Here is an 18788-nt window from a genome sequence, read left to right on the forward strand (position 1 = left end):
TCTCTCCCAACCCTGCTTGGCTTCCTTTCCATTGAGTTGTTGTTGTTTTTGTTACCCAATGCGGGCCGCCCATCCACGGTCCTGCTCCGGGATGCACACGCAGCGCCCGGCCGGAGGGGGGTAGCAGCAGCCGCCGCCTGCAGGTGCAGGTCCGCCCCGGCCCCCGCCACCAGCGCCGCCGCCGTCACCGCCACCGCCACCGCATGAGCCCTGGGCGCACTGAGGTCCCGGTCATGGGGCTGGCCAGGCTGCTGGTGCTGGCGTGAGAAGGGGCAACGGAGCGGCCGGGCACCGGCCCCCGGCTTCCCGCATGGATGTCTTCAGCTTTGTGAAGATTGCAAAGCTTTCCAGGTAGGGGCTGCGCGCGACTCCCAGGGCTGTCGCCTGCTTGGGGCAACTTAGTGCTGGATTCTTTCTTTCTTTCTTTCTTTCTTTCTTTAGGAGACTGGGGAGAAGCAAAAGCTCGGGGAGGGGGAAGGGAGGGGGGGTCATGGTAAGTCTGAAGCCAGGTAGCCACAGGCTACTAGATCAACTTGTTTCTTCTTGGCTGCTAGGAATGGTGCATCCACGGGTGGAAAACCACGCACACACAGAAAGACACATGCCCTCTCACACACGCACACACCAATATTCAAGGCAGTTTTTCTTTTTTTTCCCCTTAGGAGAACCCAGTAGTTCTAGGGGCCACCCAGACAATTAAGGGCCAAGCAGAGCTGGTTGTAATTGCTGCTACTTGGGAAAGCCAGAAGTACTTGGTGCTTCAGTACTTGCTTTGCAAGCAGTAGGGACTTAAAGTACAGACCCCCTCCCTTCCTCCCACCCTCTAAATTAGACCTCCTTGCTCTGCAAAAAGTCAGTTTGTGTTCCCAGTAGTGACCCAGAGAACAAAGTAAAGGAGATAAGACTTTCAGACTTTCTTTGAGTAACTATATACTTCTTAAGCCTTGAAGATTGAGGAATTTGCTTTCAAGTAGCCATGTTATTGAAAAGAATGACAAAAAACTGTAGATTTCTGGAGCAGTACTGACTGAAGAGAACCATTGCCACTTTGAGACCACCTAGCTAGATAGTCCCTGGTCAGAGCTACTGTCTTGTTCTACCTCCCAAATCATCCTTGAGCCCACAAAGTAAACTCCTGTGCTTGGGGCCTTGACTGGGGAAAGCCCTAGGGAGAAGATCTTAGATTATAGTGCCCACCTACTCTTCCCAGCCAGTCAGTCTCCCTGGAGTCTGAGAGAGGGGTATCCAGGAGACAGACCATTGGAGTTTTCCAGGTAGCAACTGAAAGATTGCTTTGAAATATGGAGAGAATCATTCCAGGGTTTTTTTTTTTTGGTTTGTTTGTTTCATTCAAGGAGATGTGTTGATGGCATCAGGCAAGGATATACAGCCTCCAAAAGCCAGAGGCAGAAAAGTTATGTGGACTGGGCTTTGCTACATGTATTTGAGGTACTTCAAAACCATTTTGTTTGGATAGTGCAGTTCAACTGGGCCTCCCTCTCACATCCAAAACTCTTGGGGTTTCCTGTTCATCTCTACCTGCCCTCTACTTCCCAAGGGCCAATCTTCAGGTCCTAAGCAGATTTCCCTAGGGAAAAGGACTCCATGTCACATCTTCTGGACAGCGTTGAGTTATTCTGGTGATGGGTATATATGTGCCTCCTAGTGGTGCCCACGAGAGGTCCCTGCAGATCAGAAGACTGATGTGTTAAGGCAGTGGATGATTGTAGTGTGGGAAATGGTTTGGTTTCCTGCTGATATCATAGAGGGCCATGGCTTCACACCACTATTCTATTAACTTCCTGCATGCTTCTGCCGATGGCTGGCTTATAACAGCTGTCAGATAATGAACCATGGTTGGGAAACAGCTGTGGGCCAGTTCAGCCATGGTATGGTATCCTTTATGCAATGGACAGAAATGTCACTGAAGTTCAGCCAACAGTGTGCTTGAAAGTAACCAATACAGTTTTTGGTGGCTTTAAACCACTAAGACAAAATATCTAGAGCCTCAGTGTTGCCCTTAAACTTTGGAATTCTGGAGGTCCGAGCCATGATGAAGTCAGTGAAAACGTGTTTGATACTTAACTATACACTAGGATAGATTCATAGTATTCATGAAACTGGGTTTTGTGAATAAAATGGATATCAGTGAAATGTGTGTGTGTGTGTGTGTGTGTGTGTGTGTGTGTGTGTGTGTTTGTATGTGTGTGTGTGTCTGTTGTAATGGAGGGGTGGAACCTTATTTTAACCAAAGTTTGAAATTCAGTATATTATTTTTCTTTCCCTACTCTGATCTGAAGTGTTTATTTTTTGTTGTACTGGAGCTTCAAACACAGGGGCTTGCACATGCTATGCAAGTGCTCAATCCCTGATCTTCATTTCCAGCTTAGAGTGCTTCTTCTAGAGAAAGAAGATGTCCAGGTCCTAAGCCATATGTGCTGGCTACGAAATATTCCATCCACAGGATTTCATCCTTAACTCTTGTTTCTTTTTTGTCGGTCATGGGGCTTGAACTCTGGGCCTGGTCACTGTCCCTGAGGTCTTCAGCTCAAGGCTAGCGCTCTACCACTTGAGCCACAGCACCACTTCCAAGATTTCATCCTTTACTCAGTGTGAACTCAAGGATGTGCTCCCTAGCCAAAACAGAGATACTTGAAATAAGGGTCATCAGCCTGCAGAAACACACATTTGCAGCTGCTCTTTTCTGTCCTTGAAGAAGTGTTTTGTGTGTGTGTGTGTGTGTGTGTGTGTGTGTGTGTGTCTGTGTGTCTGTGTGAAACAGTTACAGAAATCAAGTTCCTTCCTTAAAGGCGAACTCTGAAAGTGCTTATGTTGCAGGATTCTCCTGATTTCAGAATGGATAATCTTCCTAAAGGATTTAACTTTGATCGTGGTGGTTACTTGAGTGCTTAAAATTCTCTTGGTTTACAGGCAAACATGCACAGTTATCCTAGGTCTTGGGTTCCAAGGAAACCGAGTTACTCAGTGTTCCTTCAATAAGCATTTACTGTAACTGCTACTTACTGTGTCTTATTTATGAGTTAAGATAGTGGTAATTCGAGTATTCAGAGAGAATATTAGTCCACATTGGAATTAGTAAAGTACAGATTTTGGCTACATTTAACCATTTGTTCACAGAATCTATGAAACAAATTGAAATTCAAATAGCCTCTCAAGAACCCAGTGCCATCTTGTGATAAACACTTAAAAATGACTACCAAATATTGGGATAGCTGGCAAGAAGTTCTGACCCTTTATGCCATCTGTGTGAGCTATGACCCTTGATCGCATCTATCGTGGGTGGTATAGTGTGTCACAGTTCTATCTGAAGATGTTTGTTCTTATTCTTTTAATTTTCTGGTTATTAAACTGCTTGGTAGTTTACATGCATTTTTACTTCACTGTTTCCTTGGTAGCAGTTATATATCATTTTTCCATTCTTGTAGATGAGAACATTACAGATGAGTGCTTTATAAACCAGTAATAGTAACAAAATAGGCATATATTTTTTTTATTGTTACTGCTTTTTGTATTGGCGATTCCATTTGTAAAGCAGATGTACTCTTTAGAAGAAATGCAGTTTGGTAGAAAAACATATGATTATGCCCCTTTTTCCTGGAGGATGTGAATTGAAACCCCAAACTCATAAGGGTATTATTAAACTGAGCAATGTGTTCACGAATGGAGTACCCGGCTTCATTTCTTTTTGTTAAGAAAATGGCACAATTTGAGATGATTAGATACTATCAATAGAAAGGTGATTTTTTTTCTATTAGTAGGTAAATTTGGAGATGATCTATTTTGCATTTTCTTACACTTGCAAGGGTTATTTTATGGTGTAGAGAAGTGACTAATACCTGTCAAAACAAAGTGTGCTGGTTTTGTTATATCTTGAATTTGAATAGAATAAAAACTACATATTTATGGCTTCATTAGATTTTAATGAATATTTAGATTATTAAGTGCCTACTTTTTTTTTACCATTACATTGTTTAGAATTAAATATTTCCCAAGGAAAAGGGGAAGTTAAAGAAGAAATACAAAAGGTTATTCTCATCTCCTCTATTTTTACCTGAGTAATTGCATCAATATTCCTGCTAATAGTGAGCTCTAGAGGCTAGCAAGGAAAAACCTCCAAAGACTCTGGATTGGAATTTTATTAAAAATGCTACTTGCTCATCTTCTGAGTCCTTTCTGAGTTGTGCTGATTTTGTGGCTGTCAGGAGGTGAAATGATGAAGAGTTTCATAACAGAACTAGATTCCTGTTTTAGGAATATTTAACTTGAGTTTCCCTGGGGTTGCTAGCATGCAGCTGCAAAAGTCCAGTGGTTTCCAGCAGTTTAAGGGGAAAAAGCATCTAGCTCAGGCTTTATACCATTTCACACCTTCCCCTCTCTGTCTCCCTCTGTCTCTGTCTCTGTCTCTGTCTCCTTCTCTAGGGTAATGAATTTCACCTTCTTGCTTTCAGGATTTGGTACAGACTGTTAGCTTTGGGAAAACTTACTTGTACTTCAGATGCATGACCTGCAAATTTGCGCTTTCTGCTTATAGAATGAACAGTTGTTCATTCTCTGCTTTTACATACACACACACACACACACACACACACACACACACACACACACACACACTTCAACTTTATTTTTCTACTTTGGTTTTACCATGAACATTTGCTCTGAGAGATATGCATTATTGATGAATTCGAAATGTGTATCTTTTCTTTTCATCTTCCCCATTCCCCTTTCCTCTCCTCCTCTCCTCCCCTTTTCTTTTTTCTCTTTTCCTCTTTTCTTTCTTTTTAGTTTCCTTTTTCTTTTCTTTGTTGTGCTTTTGTGTGGATAGATCCTAAGGCCTTGGTGCCTTGTGCATGCTAGACAAATAGTCTACTCTTGAGCTAGCTTCTACAAATGGATTTTAAGGAAGTATCTTCAAACCACAGGTTTCACATTTGACACAATAAGAAAAATTGAGACTGTATCTTTGAGTTTGTTGAAACCTACCATTCTAAAATTTACCACCCATATCTCATCAGATGATCTTTAACCTTGAAAGGTAATTAGATCAAGGAGAGAACACTAGGAAAAGGTGAAACCAGAGAGTTGGCAAACCATGGCCCATATGCGGGCTGGCTGTTATGGTATAGCCTGAGAGCTAAGAATAGATTCTTTCATTTTAAATGGTTCAACAAACAAAAGAAAAAATGGCATGAAATTAAAATTCCAGCATCCATAAATAAAGTTTTATTGGAACCTGGCCATGCTCATTCATTTATGCATTGTCTGTGGCTATGTTTGTTCTGCAACAGCAGAGTTGGACAGATGCCATAGAAATGTTATGCCTTGTAAAGCCTAAAATATTCACCATCTTTTATGGAAAAATATGTACTGACCCCTCAATTAAGAAGTGCTTTTGCTGTTGTTTTCTTTGTTATCATTATCAGCTCACGTGTGGGCGCATTACCCATGTGTCAAATTGAGTATGTGAAGTATTCAAATTCACTAATTCTCATTCATAATTAGTGTAGGATTTATCATAAGTTTTAACTTACGAGTTCTTGCTGGGTGCTAGTGGCTCAAGCCTATAACCGTAGCTACTCACTGAAAGCTGAGGATTGTTGTCCAAAGCTAGCCAGGCAAGAAAATCTGTGAGACTTAGCTCCAATTAACCAGCAAAGAGCCCAGAGTGGAGCTGTGGCTCAAGTGATAGAAAAAGCCAAGTGAGAGAGCACAAGGCCCTGAGTTGAAGGCCTAATACTGACATAGAACAAAAACAAGCAAGCAAACCTCTATGATCTCAAATTATTTACCTGTTCAAAACCAGCCATTAAAATGGGTCATAATTGACAGACTGGGAATCATTATGCTTGGGAAAAAATACATGCTTATTCTTTGTTCACTTAATTTACCAGCTTTCTTTGGTCTGGAGAGTTACTTGTTAAATGTAATGCTCCCCTTCCAGAGACCTTTAAACTTCTAGTTCAACTTGGGTGGAAAAAGAATGGCCAATAATAATGGTAAAAACTCAATAGGCCTGTACTGGTGAACTGATAATCAAGTCAACGGGAGAGTGCTGAGTATTTCCTTACAGTACACTAGAGCCATCTGGTCCTCATGGCAAATGACCTTCATTAATCTGTTTCCAAATGGAAAGATTTCTAGATAAGTAGATTTCATTGGAGGCTGGATAAATTTGGAGTGGAGTTGAACTTCATTTGCTTAGAATTTGACTCAGAGCATTATAATATTAGAACAACTACAGGCTGCCTTTATTTCTTTAGAACAAAAACATTGATTCTGAGTAATTTAGATCATTAGGTACTTATGCTCTGAAAGTTGTCTTGAAGAAATCTAAACCTGAGTTTTAGATAACAAAGTTAACATTGCCATACTTTTCCTGGCAAAGAGAAGAGGATGGTTTCATGCCTGAGTGGTTCTTCTAGAAACATATTTTCAAATATGCTTTACAGTATTTGACACATAATAAATAACCTACTAAATAATTATGAAGTAATATACCATGCATTTGCTACTTGTCGCAAACAAATACATTTGTTTAGCTAAATAATTATTATGATTGGTACTTTTTTTGTTGGTTGTGGGGCATGAACTTGGGGCCTGGGTGCTGTCCCTGAGCTCTTTTGTTCAAGGCTAGTACTCTACCACTTTGAGCCACAGCTCCACTTCCAGTTTTTGAATGGTTAATTGGAGATAAGAGTCTGCTCCAGCTGTCTTTGAATCAAGACCTCTGATCTCAGCCTTCTGAGTAGCTAGGATTACAGGCATGAGCCACTGGTGCCCGGCTGATTGATACTTTTGAATGTAGGGAGTATACATGATAAATGTTGGAAATTAATTGCCTGCCCTTCTGATTTCTATTTTGAAATTTGAAGCGTATTTTTTTCTGTGATTGATGGTTAGAATGTCATCAATTTGTACTTCCAAGTAATCTGTATCTTTCTGCTATTTGTTCAACACTGTTATAATTACATTAAAATGAAGTTCTATGGATGGCAGTGTTTTAGGAAGTCCCTTTTGAATGGTGGGAAATCACAATAATTTCAATTAAAAAAAGAAGTATTGCTAAGCTGAGCACTGGTGGCTCATTCGTGTAATCCTAGCTACTCAGGAGGCTGAGATCTGAGGCTTATGGTTCAAAGCCAGCCTGGGCAGGAAATTCTGTGAGACTCTTATCTCCAATTAACCACCAGAAAACCGGAAGTGGCCCTGTTGCTCAAGTGGTAGAATGCTTGCCTTGAACAGAAGAACTCAGGGACAGCACCCAGGCCCAGATTTCAAGTCCCATGACTGACAAAAAAGAAAAAGTATTCCTAAATTTCAAAAAGGAAAATAATTTCTGTATAATGACAATTTACTACAGGGTTTTAATTTAAATTTTGGTTATTTTTCCTAAGTGTTGTGAGATTTATTTAATTAAAAATAAGTACTGATGATTATTTGACAAAGAAAGGAAGAGACAAAAGTTCACAAAATTAATGCTGAAATTTGCCTGAAGACTGTAGCAATGAGTACAATCGTCTATTAACTGGTGCAATGAACTGGTCACACCCTTGTGTGCGGACCCTGTAACCATCTGGTTAGTTTTGGTTTGCAGTGTTGATTCTATATTGGATCACATATCTGACCACAAAGATTTTACAAGGGCTTTTCTACCCAGTACTAAGTGTTTACCTGCTATAGTCCAAGTAGCCATTCTTGTCCCTGGGATAGGAGCAATTAGCAGTGAGTGACATACAGGATTCCTTTTGTCCTAAGCCCCTCAATGTGCTGAATTGTGCCTCAGTGCAATGTCCCTACGTTTAGCTAAGGGCCAAGGTTAGCAAACCATAGCCCATTTGATACATGTACTTCTACTTTTCTTCTTATTTCTGTGATCATATTTACTGTGTTATATTGTGATATTTTGGTACTTTTTATATACTAAGTTTTATTGGAACACATATTTGCTCATTTGTTTTTTAATTGTCTATGATGCTTTGAAAGGAGGTGAATATTTGTGACAATGACTACATAACCTTCAAATCCCAATATAGGTATAACAAATAGGTACCTTTTCTGAAGGTATATTTTACTGTCCTTTGTCCTTTCTACCCAGTACTGAAATTTTCCTTTGGGTTGGAGTTATGCCCTGGATGTCTTCTTGCTTGACTGGGAGGAACAAGGAAGGAAATGGTTGTTATGGTTGTTTGGAGAAGGGGAATTGCCCATAATCCACGTTGCTGTGCACCGTCTGGGGGACTTAAATTGCTGGGACTTTTAGGTTAATTTAGAAGTTTTCTACGTACAAACAGGATCTTCTCTGTTCCTTCATATTCATATTTTCTGTGCTCACCTTTTCCATTTTGGTCCCTATTACATTTTTTTTTTATTTGGGAACTTTCTTAATTCTTTCTTTCTTTCTTTCTTTTCGGTTGTAGGGCTTGAACTCTGGGCCTGAGCACCATCCCTAAGCTCTTCAGCTCAAGGCTAACACTCTACCACTTGAGCCACAGTACCACTTCCAGCTTTTTCTGCTTATGCAGTGCTGAGCAATCGAACCCAGGGCCTCATGCATGGGAGACAAGCACTCTAACACTGAGCCACCTTCCCAGCCCAGGAACTTCATTTCTAAACATTTCTTATTCATCCTTCCCAGCCATAACTTCCTCTTCAAGCCCAGTCACACATGTGCATGATCCCTATCCCCTCCACTCCACAAATGTGTTTCCCTCTAACTACATTGAACTTCTTAGATGTCATACCTCTGAGCTTTGGTATAAGTGCCTCATTTTGCTGGAATAATTTTTATCATTCCGTATTTCACGTGGAAAGCTGTTGTTTACCTTTCCTGTTTCAGTTCTTAATCTAAACTTGTTCCACATACCCTTCTCCAAGCTCTCAATCCTGGCTTAAATAGCTGGACCAACATCTTATGTGAGCTCATGTGATTTTTTAGATTAACCCCTGAATCTATAATCACTTATTTCTTGCTCATTTGAAGTTCCAACGAGGTGTTCCTGATGGGATGGAAAAGCTCAGCATGAAGCCATTCAAGGGAATTTGGATGATAGAGTCACTCTACTCTTAAATGTAAGATCCAAGATGTCCAACATGTTCAGTGTACAGCAGATATATGAGGTAGAAAATGATGAAAGATTAAGTGGAAGGTTTGTAAGCACCATTCCAAGATTGAAGTACATCATTTTATCTACCCAAGATCCACTAGCCAGGACTGTAGCCATATTTAAAGTATGAAGAAGGCAATCAGTTGTATATCCTTTCTCTATAGACATCATGGGCCCTACATATAACCTGTGTTTGCTATGTGGGAGATGGTACTCCATTTCCTAGTTCATAACCTTTTCCTGAATCCAAGCCCTTTCAATGTGACATTATAATTCATCCTACTAGAGTTAGAATGTGCTCTCTGTCCTATAGTCATTTGGCTTTGGCCAAGTGACTTGTTTTTGCTAATAGAACAGGGACAGTTGTCACAGAGTATCTGTTTTAGGAGAAAAAAAAAGCCTTGGGGAGAATTGTGCATTTCTTTATTGCTTTTAACATTACTAGATGAAAAACTACTTCATGTGGCCCAATGGTCCCAGAAGCTAGATTCACCTGGAGCAGCACCATCTGGCTCTGAAAGCATGAAAACAGATGGGTATTGTGGAAGGCAGCTTTACAGTGACAATAGTAGTCTAGTATAGACTGCATTAGAATTGAACCCAATTTTATATTGTGTCTCATTTGTGAATACTTCCAGGGCAAAACCCCTCTGTATTAAACCTCTTTGATTCACAGTAGATAGTATTTAGTGAATAATGACAGAATAAGAATAAAACTATGCTATACTTCACATGATGTCAAATATGGACGATCACAGAAATGCTTGCTGTATACTTCATTCAACAGATTATACTATCCCATCATGACTTGCTTATTGTACCCCTACTGCTTGGCAGTGAAATGCTGCCCACCTGTACTACTTGGGACTCAACTCTGCATCTGGGCCTGTGTTCTCATTCTCATCCCTGTTTACTTTTCTTCCCTCTAGTCTTGAAAATCCTGTTATAAACATTGTATATCTAGTGGTAAGAGTGACTTACACACGTTTGTAAAATGCTTATAGATTTGCTAATGAAAATGCTTAGCTCAAGAGACTGAGATCTGAGGATCACAGTTGAAATCCAGTGTATGCAAAAAGGCTGTGAGACTCTTAGCTTCAATTAACCAGCAAAAAAAAAAAAAACAAAAAACTGGAAGTGAAGCCATGGCTTATATGTTAGAATTCTAGTCTTAAGTAAAAAAGCAAAGAGATAGTACCCATTCCTCAGTTCAAACCCCAGTACTAGTAGTGCCTGTGCATGCACGTGTGTGCGCATGCATGTGTGTGCACATGTGCACGCACACACATACACACACACAATTTACTAATTTTGTACTTAAATATAATATAAGGATTCTATGATCAGGGTGTTTTATATACAGTATGTTGGGAAGACTAAGAAAGAAACCAAAAGGGGAGTGTTAACTTTACTATGGCAAGTGAAAGGCATTGTCTTACTAGTGTACATTATTTGACCTACTGCTAGTTTTGATATATCTCTTTTAAAATGTCACATGGAATAAGCAAATTTTAAGAAATGAGTCTATAAGTGCTTCAAAATTACCATGAAATATAGCTCAGTTATGTAAAAAAGGAGAATGCTTTCTGCTGTAATAGAGAGATCTCCAGATGTATTTATAGCTAAGTAAAAATAGTAAGGTACAAATCTGCTTAGAAAGGTGGGGGCTTGAGTATATATTTTCATGTGTTTGCATAAAAATAATGAAGGAGTATACAAATCTAACATCACTTGACAGAGGTCCCATGTGCCCATTCCCATTTTATATATTAATTCCTTCTCATTTTGAACCATAAGAATATACCACTGATTCACAAGTAAACTTGAATTCCAAAAATGCTAGTAGGTTATCAACATAAATCCAAAGGTCCAAACAGACATAACTATAGGTAGTTTCTTAACATGTTTTTCTGATAGTAAAAGTAAGAATTTTTACTGCAAAAAGTTTTCAAATACAGAATATACAAAAGGAAAAGATATTTGATATTTGTAATTCCACCAGCCTGTTATAATTATGTAACTATTATTGTTATTGATATTATTAATTAATTTTTGAAAACAGAATCTTGCTATGTAATCCAGAGTGGTCTTGAAATCTCAATCCTCCTACCTTAGCCTCCTGAGTGCTAGGATGTGCCCCACCACACCTGGAAATCCTGTATTTTCTTTACCCTTATATCTATTTTCAGATAAATTATAAACACATTCATATATTTAAGTTTTAATAAAATATTTTGGTTCTCATATTATTAACTAATTTTTTTGCCAGTCCTGGGGCCTGGGCACTGTCCCTGAGCTTCTTTTTTGCTCAAGGTTAGCACTCTATCACTTGAACCACAGCTTCACTTCTGGCTCTTTGTTTATGTGGTACTGAGGAGATGAGGGCTTCATGCATACTAGACAAGCATTCTACTGCTAAGCCACCTTCCCAGTGCCTATTAACCATTTTTATAAATACAAAATCAAATAGTTACATGTGCCACCATTAACTTAATAATTTCCTATTTCATTAACATTTAGATTGTTTCTAGTGTTTTGCTTTGAATGATAATGGAGTTAATATCTTATAGCTAAGTCTTTATATTTCATGAGCAGATTTTCTTTATGATAGTAATACTGGCATACTGAATATTTCAAAACCCATGAAAGTCAGAAGGTAGTTTTGGATGCCACTAAAATGATATTCAGATTTATGCTAAGATTGTGGTTATTCTAGTTTTTTAGAAGTATGAAAGCTGACAAGCAGCATTTATCATGCAAGTTAACCTAATGACAAGACTTGAAGCAGTTGGTGATGCAAAAAGCCTGAGTGATGATAGTTGGAATTTCAGGTGGATTTTGGACAAGTCAGAGAGGCCTTGCTTTCTTTTTTTGTAATGAGGAATGTTCTTCAATGTTTCCACTACATTAAATTTCAGTAAATAATTTCCATCCGTTTGCCATAGAATGAGTGAATTCAAAGAAATCCATATGTGAAAACTTAGATTAAAACGCCATGAGACACTATGTAGCTATAAAAATAATGAAGGGACCATTTTATACAGTGATAAAGAATAATCCCTAGGATATATTTATTAAGTGAACATATTAATGTGTGAAATAGTAAGTATGCTTATATTTACCTAAAATATTGAAAGCAGAGATAAGAAACTAATAAATGTGTTACTAGAATGGGGTAAGGGTAGAGGGAGGGGGGAGGGAGGAAGAGAGAGAGAGAGAGAGAGAAAGAGAGAAAGAGAGAGAGAGAGAGAGTGTGGGGGAGCCTGCCAGGAAGCCAGACACAGTGACACAACTGGATGTCCCAGATATTTGGAAGGCTGATGTAAGGGAATAGCTTGAACCCAGGAGGTCAGAGCCAGCCTGATAAATGCAAAGGAAAACTCCATGTCAAAGCAAAACTCAAAAGAAAATTGATAATTACGGTCTCCCAATGTTTGATATTTTCCCCCAAAAGGATAGAATGTTGAAAAAATACATCCTGAAAGTATAAACTGCTAACCTGGACAATTCTAGTATAATTTCTTAGTATTCTCTATTTTGAGTGAATAAAATATAAGAGATCATTTAAGGATATATATATATATATATATATATATATATCAAAAAGTACAATAAAATTTCAAGTCTATAAAAATTTAATAATTTTTATTAACAAATTGAAGTTAGAATATAATATCCTTATAAAATTGATCTCTTGGGTTACAGTTATAGCTCAGTGACAAATTGTTTGCCTAGTGTGCATGAAGCCCTGGATTCTATCCTCAGTACAACCACACACACACACACACACACACACACACACAAACACAATCTGCTATTTTCCCCTTGTTTTTAAATATTTTGGAGCAAAATTCCTTCAATTTTAATTCTTGGATAAAATTTTTTCTCTCTTATAGGAATATAAACAAAATATTTTGTTTTACTCTCTAGCCAAGAAAAATTATAGTTTCAAAACTTGTATTAATTTTTGAAAGTAATCTTAACTATCTTATCTGATATTTCTTTACTAACCCATGGCGACAACATTGTGACTTTTTAGAGACCCACATTCTGGAGCTATATTGATGGATGTTTCTTTTAGGACTGTAATTTGATTATGATGCCATTAGTTCATAATTTGGCTTTCCGGTTGAGATCACGATGACAGGCTGAAGAATAGAGTGCTATTTAACTAAGTTGATAAAACACACAGGAGGCAATAAAGCAGCTAATACTTCTCCACTGCTTAATCCTTTACTTTATCTCCCTTTGGTGCTGATGTGGTCATGTAAATTTCCATATATAGAGAATAGAATGATGTGTGAAGCACTGTAGTGATTATACCTATAATTAAAAAATATGGTATAAACACAAGAATATATGTGTATCACAGTATACTGGACATTATTCCTAGTTTTATTGGTGTTCTGGAAGTCATTTCAGAATTTTTGCTGTGTTCGATGTCAGGGGTGAGATGTTGGTCAGCCTATCTGTGGGCCAAATCCAGCCTGTTGCCTGTGTTTGGGCTAAGCTAAGAAAACAGTATATACTTGTGAACATTCCTCCAAAGTCAAAAGAAGATTTAATGGCACATGAAAATTGGATGAAAAAAATTAAGTATCAAGAAATAAAGTTTTCTGGAATATAACCATACTCATTTATTTCTGTATTGGTTATCAACAGCAGAGTTGAGTAGTAGCTGCAGAAGTGACATGGTCCTCACAGCCTAAAAGACTTATCCCTTCATGGAGGGCTTGCTGAATCCTGCCCCTTGTCATAAAAGACCATCAGTAGTTCTCATTGGGAAAGGGATTTTCAAATGAATATTGTCATACAGATTTATCTATACAGATGTATGTAAATGTATATGGTTGTGGTTTTTTCCCCTGCATAAATAGGGCCCTAGACAACATCACTTTGCCCTTAAAGATGTTTCTCTACATAAATGTTCCTCCGGTAAAGAAGTATTCCTCTTTTTAATAGATTTCAAACTGCTTTAAAAAGAATTACAATTTACAATGTCTGTATTCTCCTGTCATGCGTGCTTTTTTTTTCATAAGGAAGATTTAATAACACACCCATTTCTAGCAGTGAAGGATTAGAAGCAAAGTGTTAATAAACTGCTTCTTATTTTTGTTCACTGGATGCTTTCCACTCAGATGAATGCTTGACAATGAAGTTGTAGAAACTACCATGGACAAGTAGGCTTAGTCAGGAGGAAGGATGTGAACATGTATACTCCTAGGCCCTCCTGACTAGAATGCCCAGTTGCTACCAATTCCATGATGTGAGCATCAAAACTCTACTATAGCATCAACACTGCAATAAAATGGGGGCAGATTATAAAAGACACTTATATATGGCTAACTTAAATAGATATTTTATTTTAAAGTGAAGGCATCATCTTTATTTTTATTTTAAGTTTTTCAGGCTATTTTAGCTGCAAAACATCTTGAATAGTATGCCCCTAACGTTTGGTGCTTCCTGCACTGGAGTTGATTGGCTCAACAGAAGCCAAGGGTTCAAACTCTTTCCCTTTCTGTGGCGTATCACCCTTACGCTTTGTCATCCTCTTATTAATGTAAGATTGTTGCTATAACTCTAGGCATCATGTGGTTTTTCTGAGTAGTTTCAGGGGCAGAAAGCAAGGAGTATTGAACCATTATGACTATTGTCCTTGTATGACTCTTTCTCTTTGACTTGGAGAGCATCTTTTCTAGAAGCTGAAGATTTCCCCGTAGAGTTTCATTGACCATGTGGTCAGACATAGTAAAGTGCAAGGAGATGATTATTTCTAGCTCATCTTCCCAGAGATCCTAGCACTAAGTATCAGAGTTCTAGTAGAATAGACAAAAAAGGGAAGAGGAGTTGAGAAAGCAATCAATATAGTGCTCTCTAATAATTTCTCTTTTATCCAGAGATGTACTTGGTAAACAACAACAGACCATTTTTTACCGAAGAAAAAGTTGAATGTGCAAGGTAGAAAACAAGCATGTATCTTAACACCAAGTTGGCCAAGTTGAAGGCATGTCACTAGTAAGTAATAGAAAATACAACAACAATGTAATAAACAGTCTATTGTTTTATGTTAGATATAAAAACAGGACCGGTTTAGGATTCCATAATGGATTGTAGGTCTTTGTTTTTATATTCTTTCCATGGGCTATCTCAGCATGTGAATTTCTTCATCTGCTCAAAGAATGGCTGTATGAATTGCAGGTCTCATGAAGACCATAAATGAGGAAAACAGTGCATGGTTTATATCTTCCAGGTTTTATAGCAGGGTCCTTCAGAATAGCCACCATATCCTACATCTTGTCTAAATCTACCTGGTGAGATGAATCATCATAGTTGGTCTAGACTTGCAGATGTTGGCAAACTGCAGTCTCTGGAGCAAATACTAGCCACTACCTGTTTTGTTTTGTTTTGTTTTAAATAAAGTTTTAATGGGGCAAAGCTGTTTATTTGCATATAATTAATGGCTTTCTTATACACTAAGATACTGTAACTCATTTGCCTTGTTGCAACATATTTTGAACTGTGTATACTTTCTGGCACTGTACATACACAAAAATCTGCCAATCCCTGTTTTAGAGTCACTGTGATTCTTAATTAGGGATAAAGTGCTGGTAAATTCCCCTGGGATGTTTTGGTTGTTTTTAATGATGGAATGAGGGTCCTACGAGTGTCTGGTTGGAACTAGAGGAGCTAGGCATCCTACCATGAGCAAAACATTCCTCTATGATGAATAGGTATCCTACTCAAGATGGCAATGGCTCTCACATGGACAAGCTGTGACTACTATGATCAAGAATGAATTTTCAGCTGGACCTAGAGAGGATGAGGTTGCAAGTTCAAGCCCCAGCACTGCCAGATTTTTTAAAAAAGTGAATTTCTAATGTGGGAAGACTTCAGTATCCCCTACTCCCAGTCTATCAGCAGCCTAGCACACGACCATCTGATGCCTCCGCAAAATAGCTGAGAGGAAAGGAGAGGAAATGACTGTCAGTTAGGCGACCAAGAGACTTGGCTCTGGAGAGCAGAGAGGATTTGCTAAATTGATATCCAGAGGGACGGTTCCATGGGTACCTGATAATTACCAAGGACTGACTCATAGGCTGATGACAGTGCTTGTCTTTGATACAGAATTGCTCCTAATGCTGCAGTTTCACATGAGTGGGAAATATACTTCTATGCTTCCCATAAACGGCAGAATTTGAGTTTATAAGAACAGAAAAGTCTGTCCTTTCATGTTTTTTTCTGTAATGAACAAACTAGCACCTACAAGCATATAATAATTATTGAATTGAAAGGAAGGTTTTCTTTAAAAAAAAAAGAGAAACAAACAATTAAGAAATTCTGATAATTTTCTTGGTGTTTACAATAAAATCAATTAAATTCTTAGGCACCATGTTGTGGACATCCCATTGAAAAGAAATAGACAATTCTACACATCTTATTTCTAAACATTTTTCACATTGATTAAATATGGTAGAGTAGTTCATCATTAAAATGGTTCAGTTACGCTTTTATCCATATCTATAGCCATAATCATGTTAATTGAAGGCATGATAATTATGAGACCTATACTCAGTATTCTCATAAGTGAGTAGGGTGAGCTACTTAAATTGTGAACATATGTGGCATTGGATGAGTGGAGTACTTGGTGATTTATTTCTTCCCCAACTCACAGAAAGAAGTTTGCTTTCCGTTGTTAGTAAACAATATAGCACAGCACAGATGTGCATGTATTCACTTATATGCAATTCACATACAGTTAAAGCAGAAGTTTCACAGAAAAGTACTGGGTCTAATAAAGTTTGATTTTCCTATTATTTTTGTGTGTGCCAGTTCTGGTTCTGAACTCAGAGCCTAGGCCTTGTCCTTTATCTTTTTTGCTCAAGGCTAGCACTCTACCACTTCAGCCACAGCTCCACTTCTGACTTTTTGCTGGGTCAATTGGAGATAAGAGTCTCACTGACTTTCTTGCCCAAGCTGGGTTTAAATTGTGATTGCCAGCTATCAGCCTCCTGAGTCTCTAGGATCACAGTGGTGAACCACAAGTGACGAGCTGATTTTTCATACTCTTAATTCTTGCAGCCCACTGACACAGTTTCATGACCCTTCTCCCAACTAATACTTGTTGCAGCCCACGTGTGGAAAACTATGGGTGTGAATGTGTGATTCTTTTATCCCCTCTGGGGATCTCTTCCTTTCTCTTGGAATATCACTGCTCTTTCTTTCCTATGCCAAACATTACATAGTGAAGTGGCAGCAATGTTGATCAGAACTTGAGCCTCAGGCTGAGCCAGTGAAAATGCTTAGAGTCTGTGAACCTTTTCCTGACAAAGAAAGGCTTTGTTTTTCTCTTCTGAATGCCTTGAGAAATGTGAATCCATAGCTTTAGTGTCAGTTTCAGGAGACCGCATCCTGAGAGCGCAAACCAGCATCTCCTGAGGCATTGAGCGAGGGGCTCTCGATAGCTACTTCCTACATGTTGCTGGTTGATTTGCGAGATGAGTCTCACAGAGTTTCCTGCCCTAGCTTTGAACCATAAGCCTCAGATCTCAGCTTCCTGAGTAGCTAGGATTACAGGCATGAGTCAGTAGTGTCTAGCTAGTGCTACATCAGCATTCTTAAACTGATAGCTCAGTGTAAAAGCATGGGTTACTCTTTCATCCCCCTGCAGGTTACGGGGACAATGGATGAAGGGCACAACATTGACAGTACTCCAAAAAGCAGCACATGAAAAAGAAAGATAAGAAGCTAGTGAGGCTGGTGCTGTGGGCACATGCCTGTAATCCTAGCTACTCAGGAGGCTGAGATCTGAGGATCATGGTTCAAAGACAGCCTGGGCAAGAAAGTCTGTGAGACTTATCTCCAATAAACCACCAGAAAACTGGAAGTGGCTCTGTGGCTCAAGTGGTAGAGCGCTCACCTTGAGCTGAAGAGCTCAGGGACAGTGCGCAGGCCCAGAGTTCAGGCCCCATGACTAACCAAAAAAAAATAGCTCATAAGAAATATAGCATTTTAACTCATATTGAATGGTTGAGAAGTATGTACATACTACAATACAGATGTCACATTCCCTTGAAAAACCCTGAAGTTTGCTTGCGGAGGTGGGTGTCGGAAGAGCTGCAGCTTGTTGAGTTACTGTGCTGGAAGCAGAAAGAGGGTACTGTGAAATGGGAGGGAATGCTAGAATCCCAGCTGGGAAGGGGTGTGGCTCCTAACATATGCTACAGACTGAGGTGTCTGTAGGTGTTAGGGAGGGTTGTGTGTTTTGTGTACTCCTTCTTATTCTGCTCTGTTCAGCTGAGTGCAATTTTGAGTCAGTAGTTCTTCTCCCTGATGAAACAGTACATAAGCAAACACAACATTTGCACTGCACTCAAATTGTTCCCTGATGGATTAATCCCAGTGAAGCAAATTCACATTTTTTAATACAAGTGCTAGAGCTGAACTGACTGCCAGAATAGTGCAGGTGGAGGCAAGAAGGTGCACTGTGGCATCTACGTGTGGCAATAAAGTTCCAATTGCTACCCACCTTCTATGGTTATTTTTGTACCATGTTTTTAATTAGATCACCATTATTCCCAAACTAGCTAATCTGCTTCCAGGTAATCATGAATCTGCTGTAGTTTGGAAGCTGCCATTGCTTGAAATAATGTGCCAATTTCATTCTGT

General features: G+C 38.9%; 1 protein-coding gene across 2 annotated transcripts in view; it reads left to right on the forward strand.

The window, feature by feature from the left end:
• The first annotated feature begins 221 nt into the window (after positions 1-221).
• Positions 222-18788, forward strand: part of Frmpd4 (FERM and PDZ domain containing 4) — a 489555-nt gene continuing 470988 nt past the window's right edge. The window contains exon 1 of one of the 2 annotated variants that reach the window (XM_013032132.1): positions 222-351. Coding sequence is in view for 1 of the 2 variants with exons in the window: in XM_013032131.1 (XP_012887585.1) it covers positions 311-351 (41 nt within the window). In the remaining variant the exon portion in view is untranslated. The remainder of the gene's footprint in view (positions 352-18788) is intronic. The other variant, XM_013032131.1, reaches the window with a different exon arrangement.

This window comes from Dipodomys ordii, unplaced genomic scaffold (genome assembly GCF_000151885.1).
Source record: "Dipodomys ordii isolate 6190 unplaced genomic scaffold, Dord_2.0 Scaffold150, whole genome shotgun sequence".
Classification (NCBI taxonomy): domain Eukaryota; kingdom Metazoa; phylum Chordata; class Mammalia; order Rodentia; family Heteromyidae; genus Dipodomys; species Dipodomys ordii.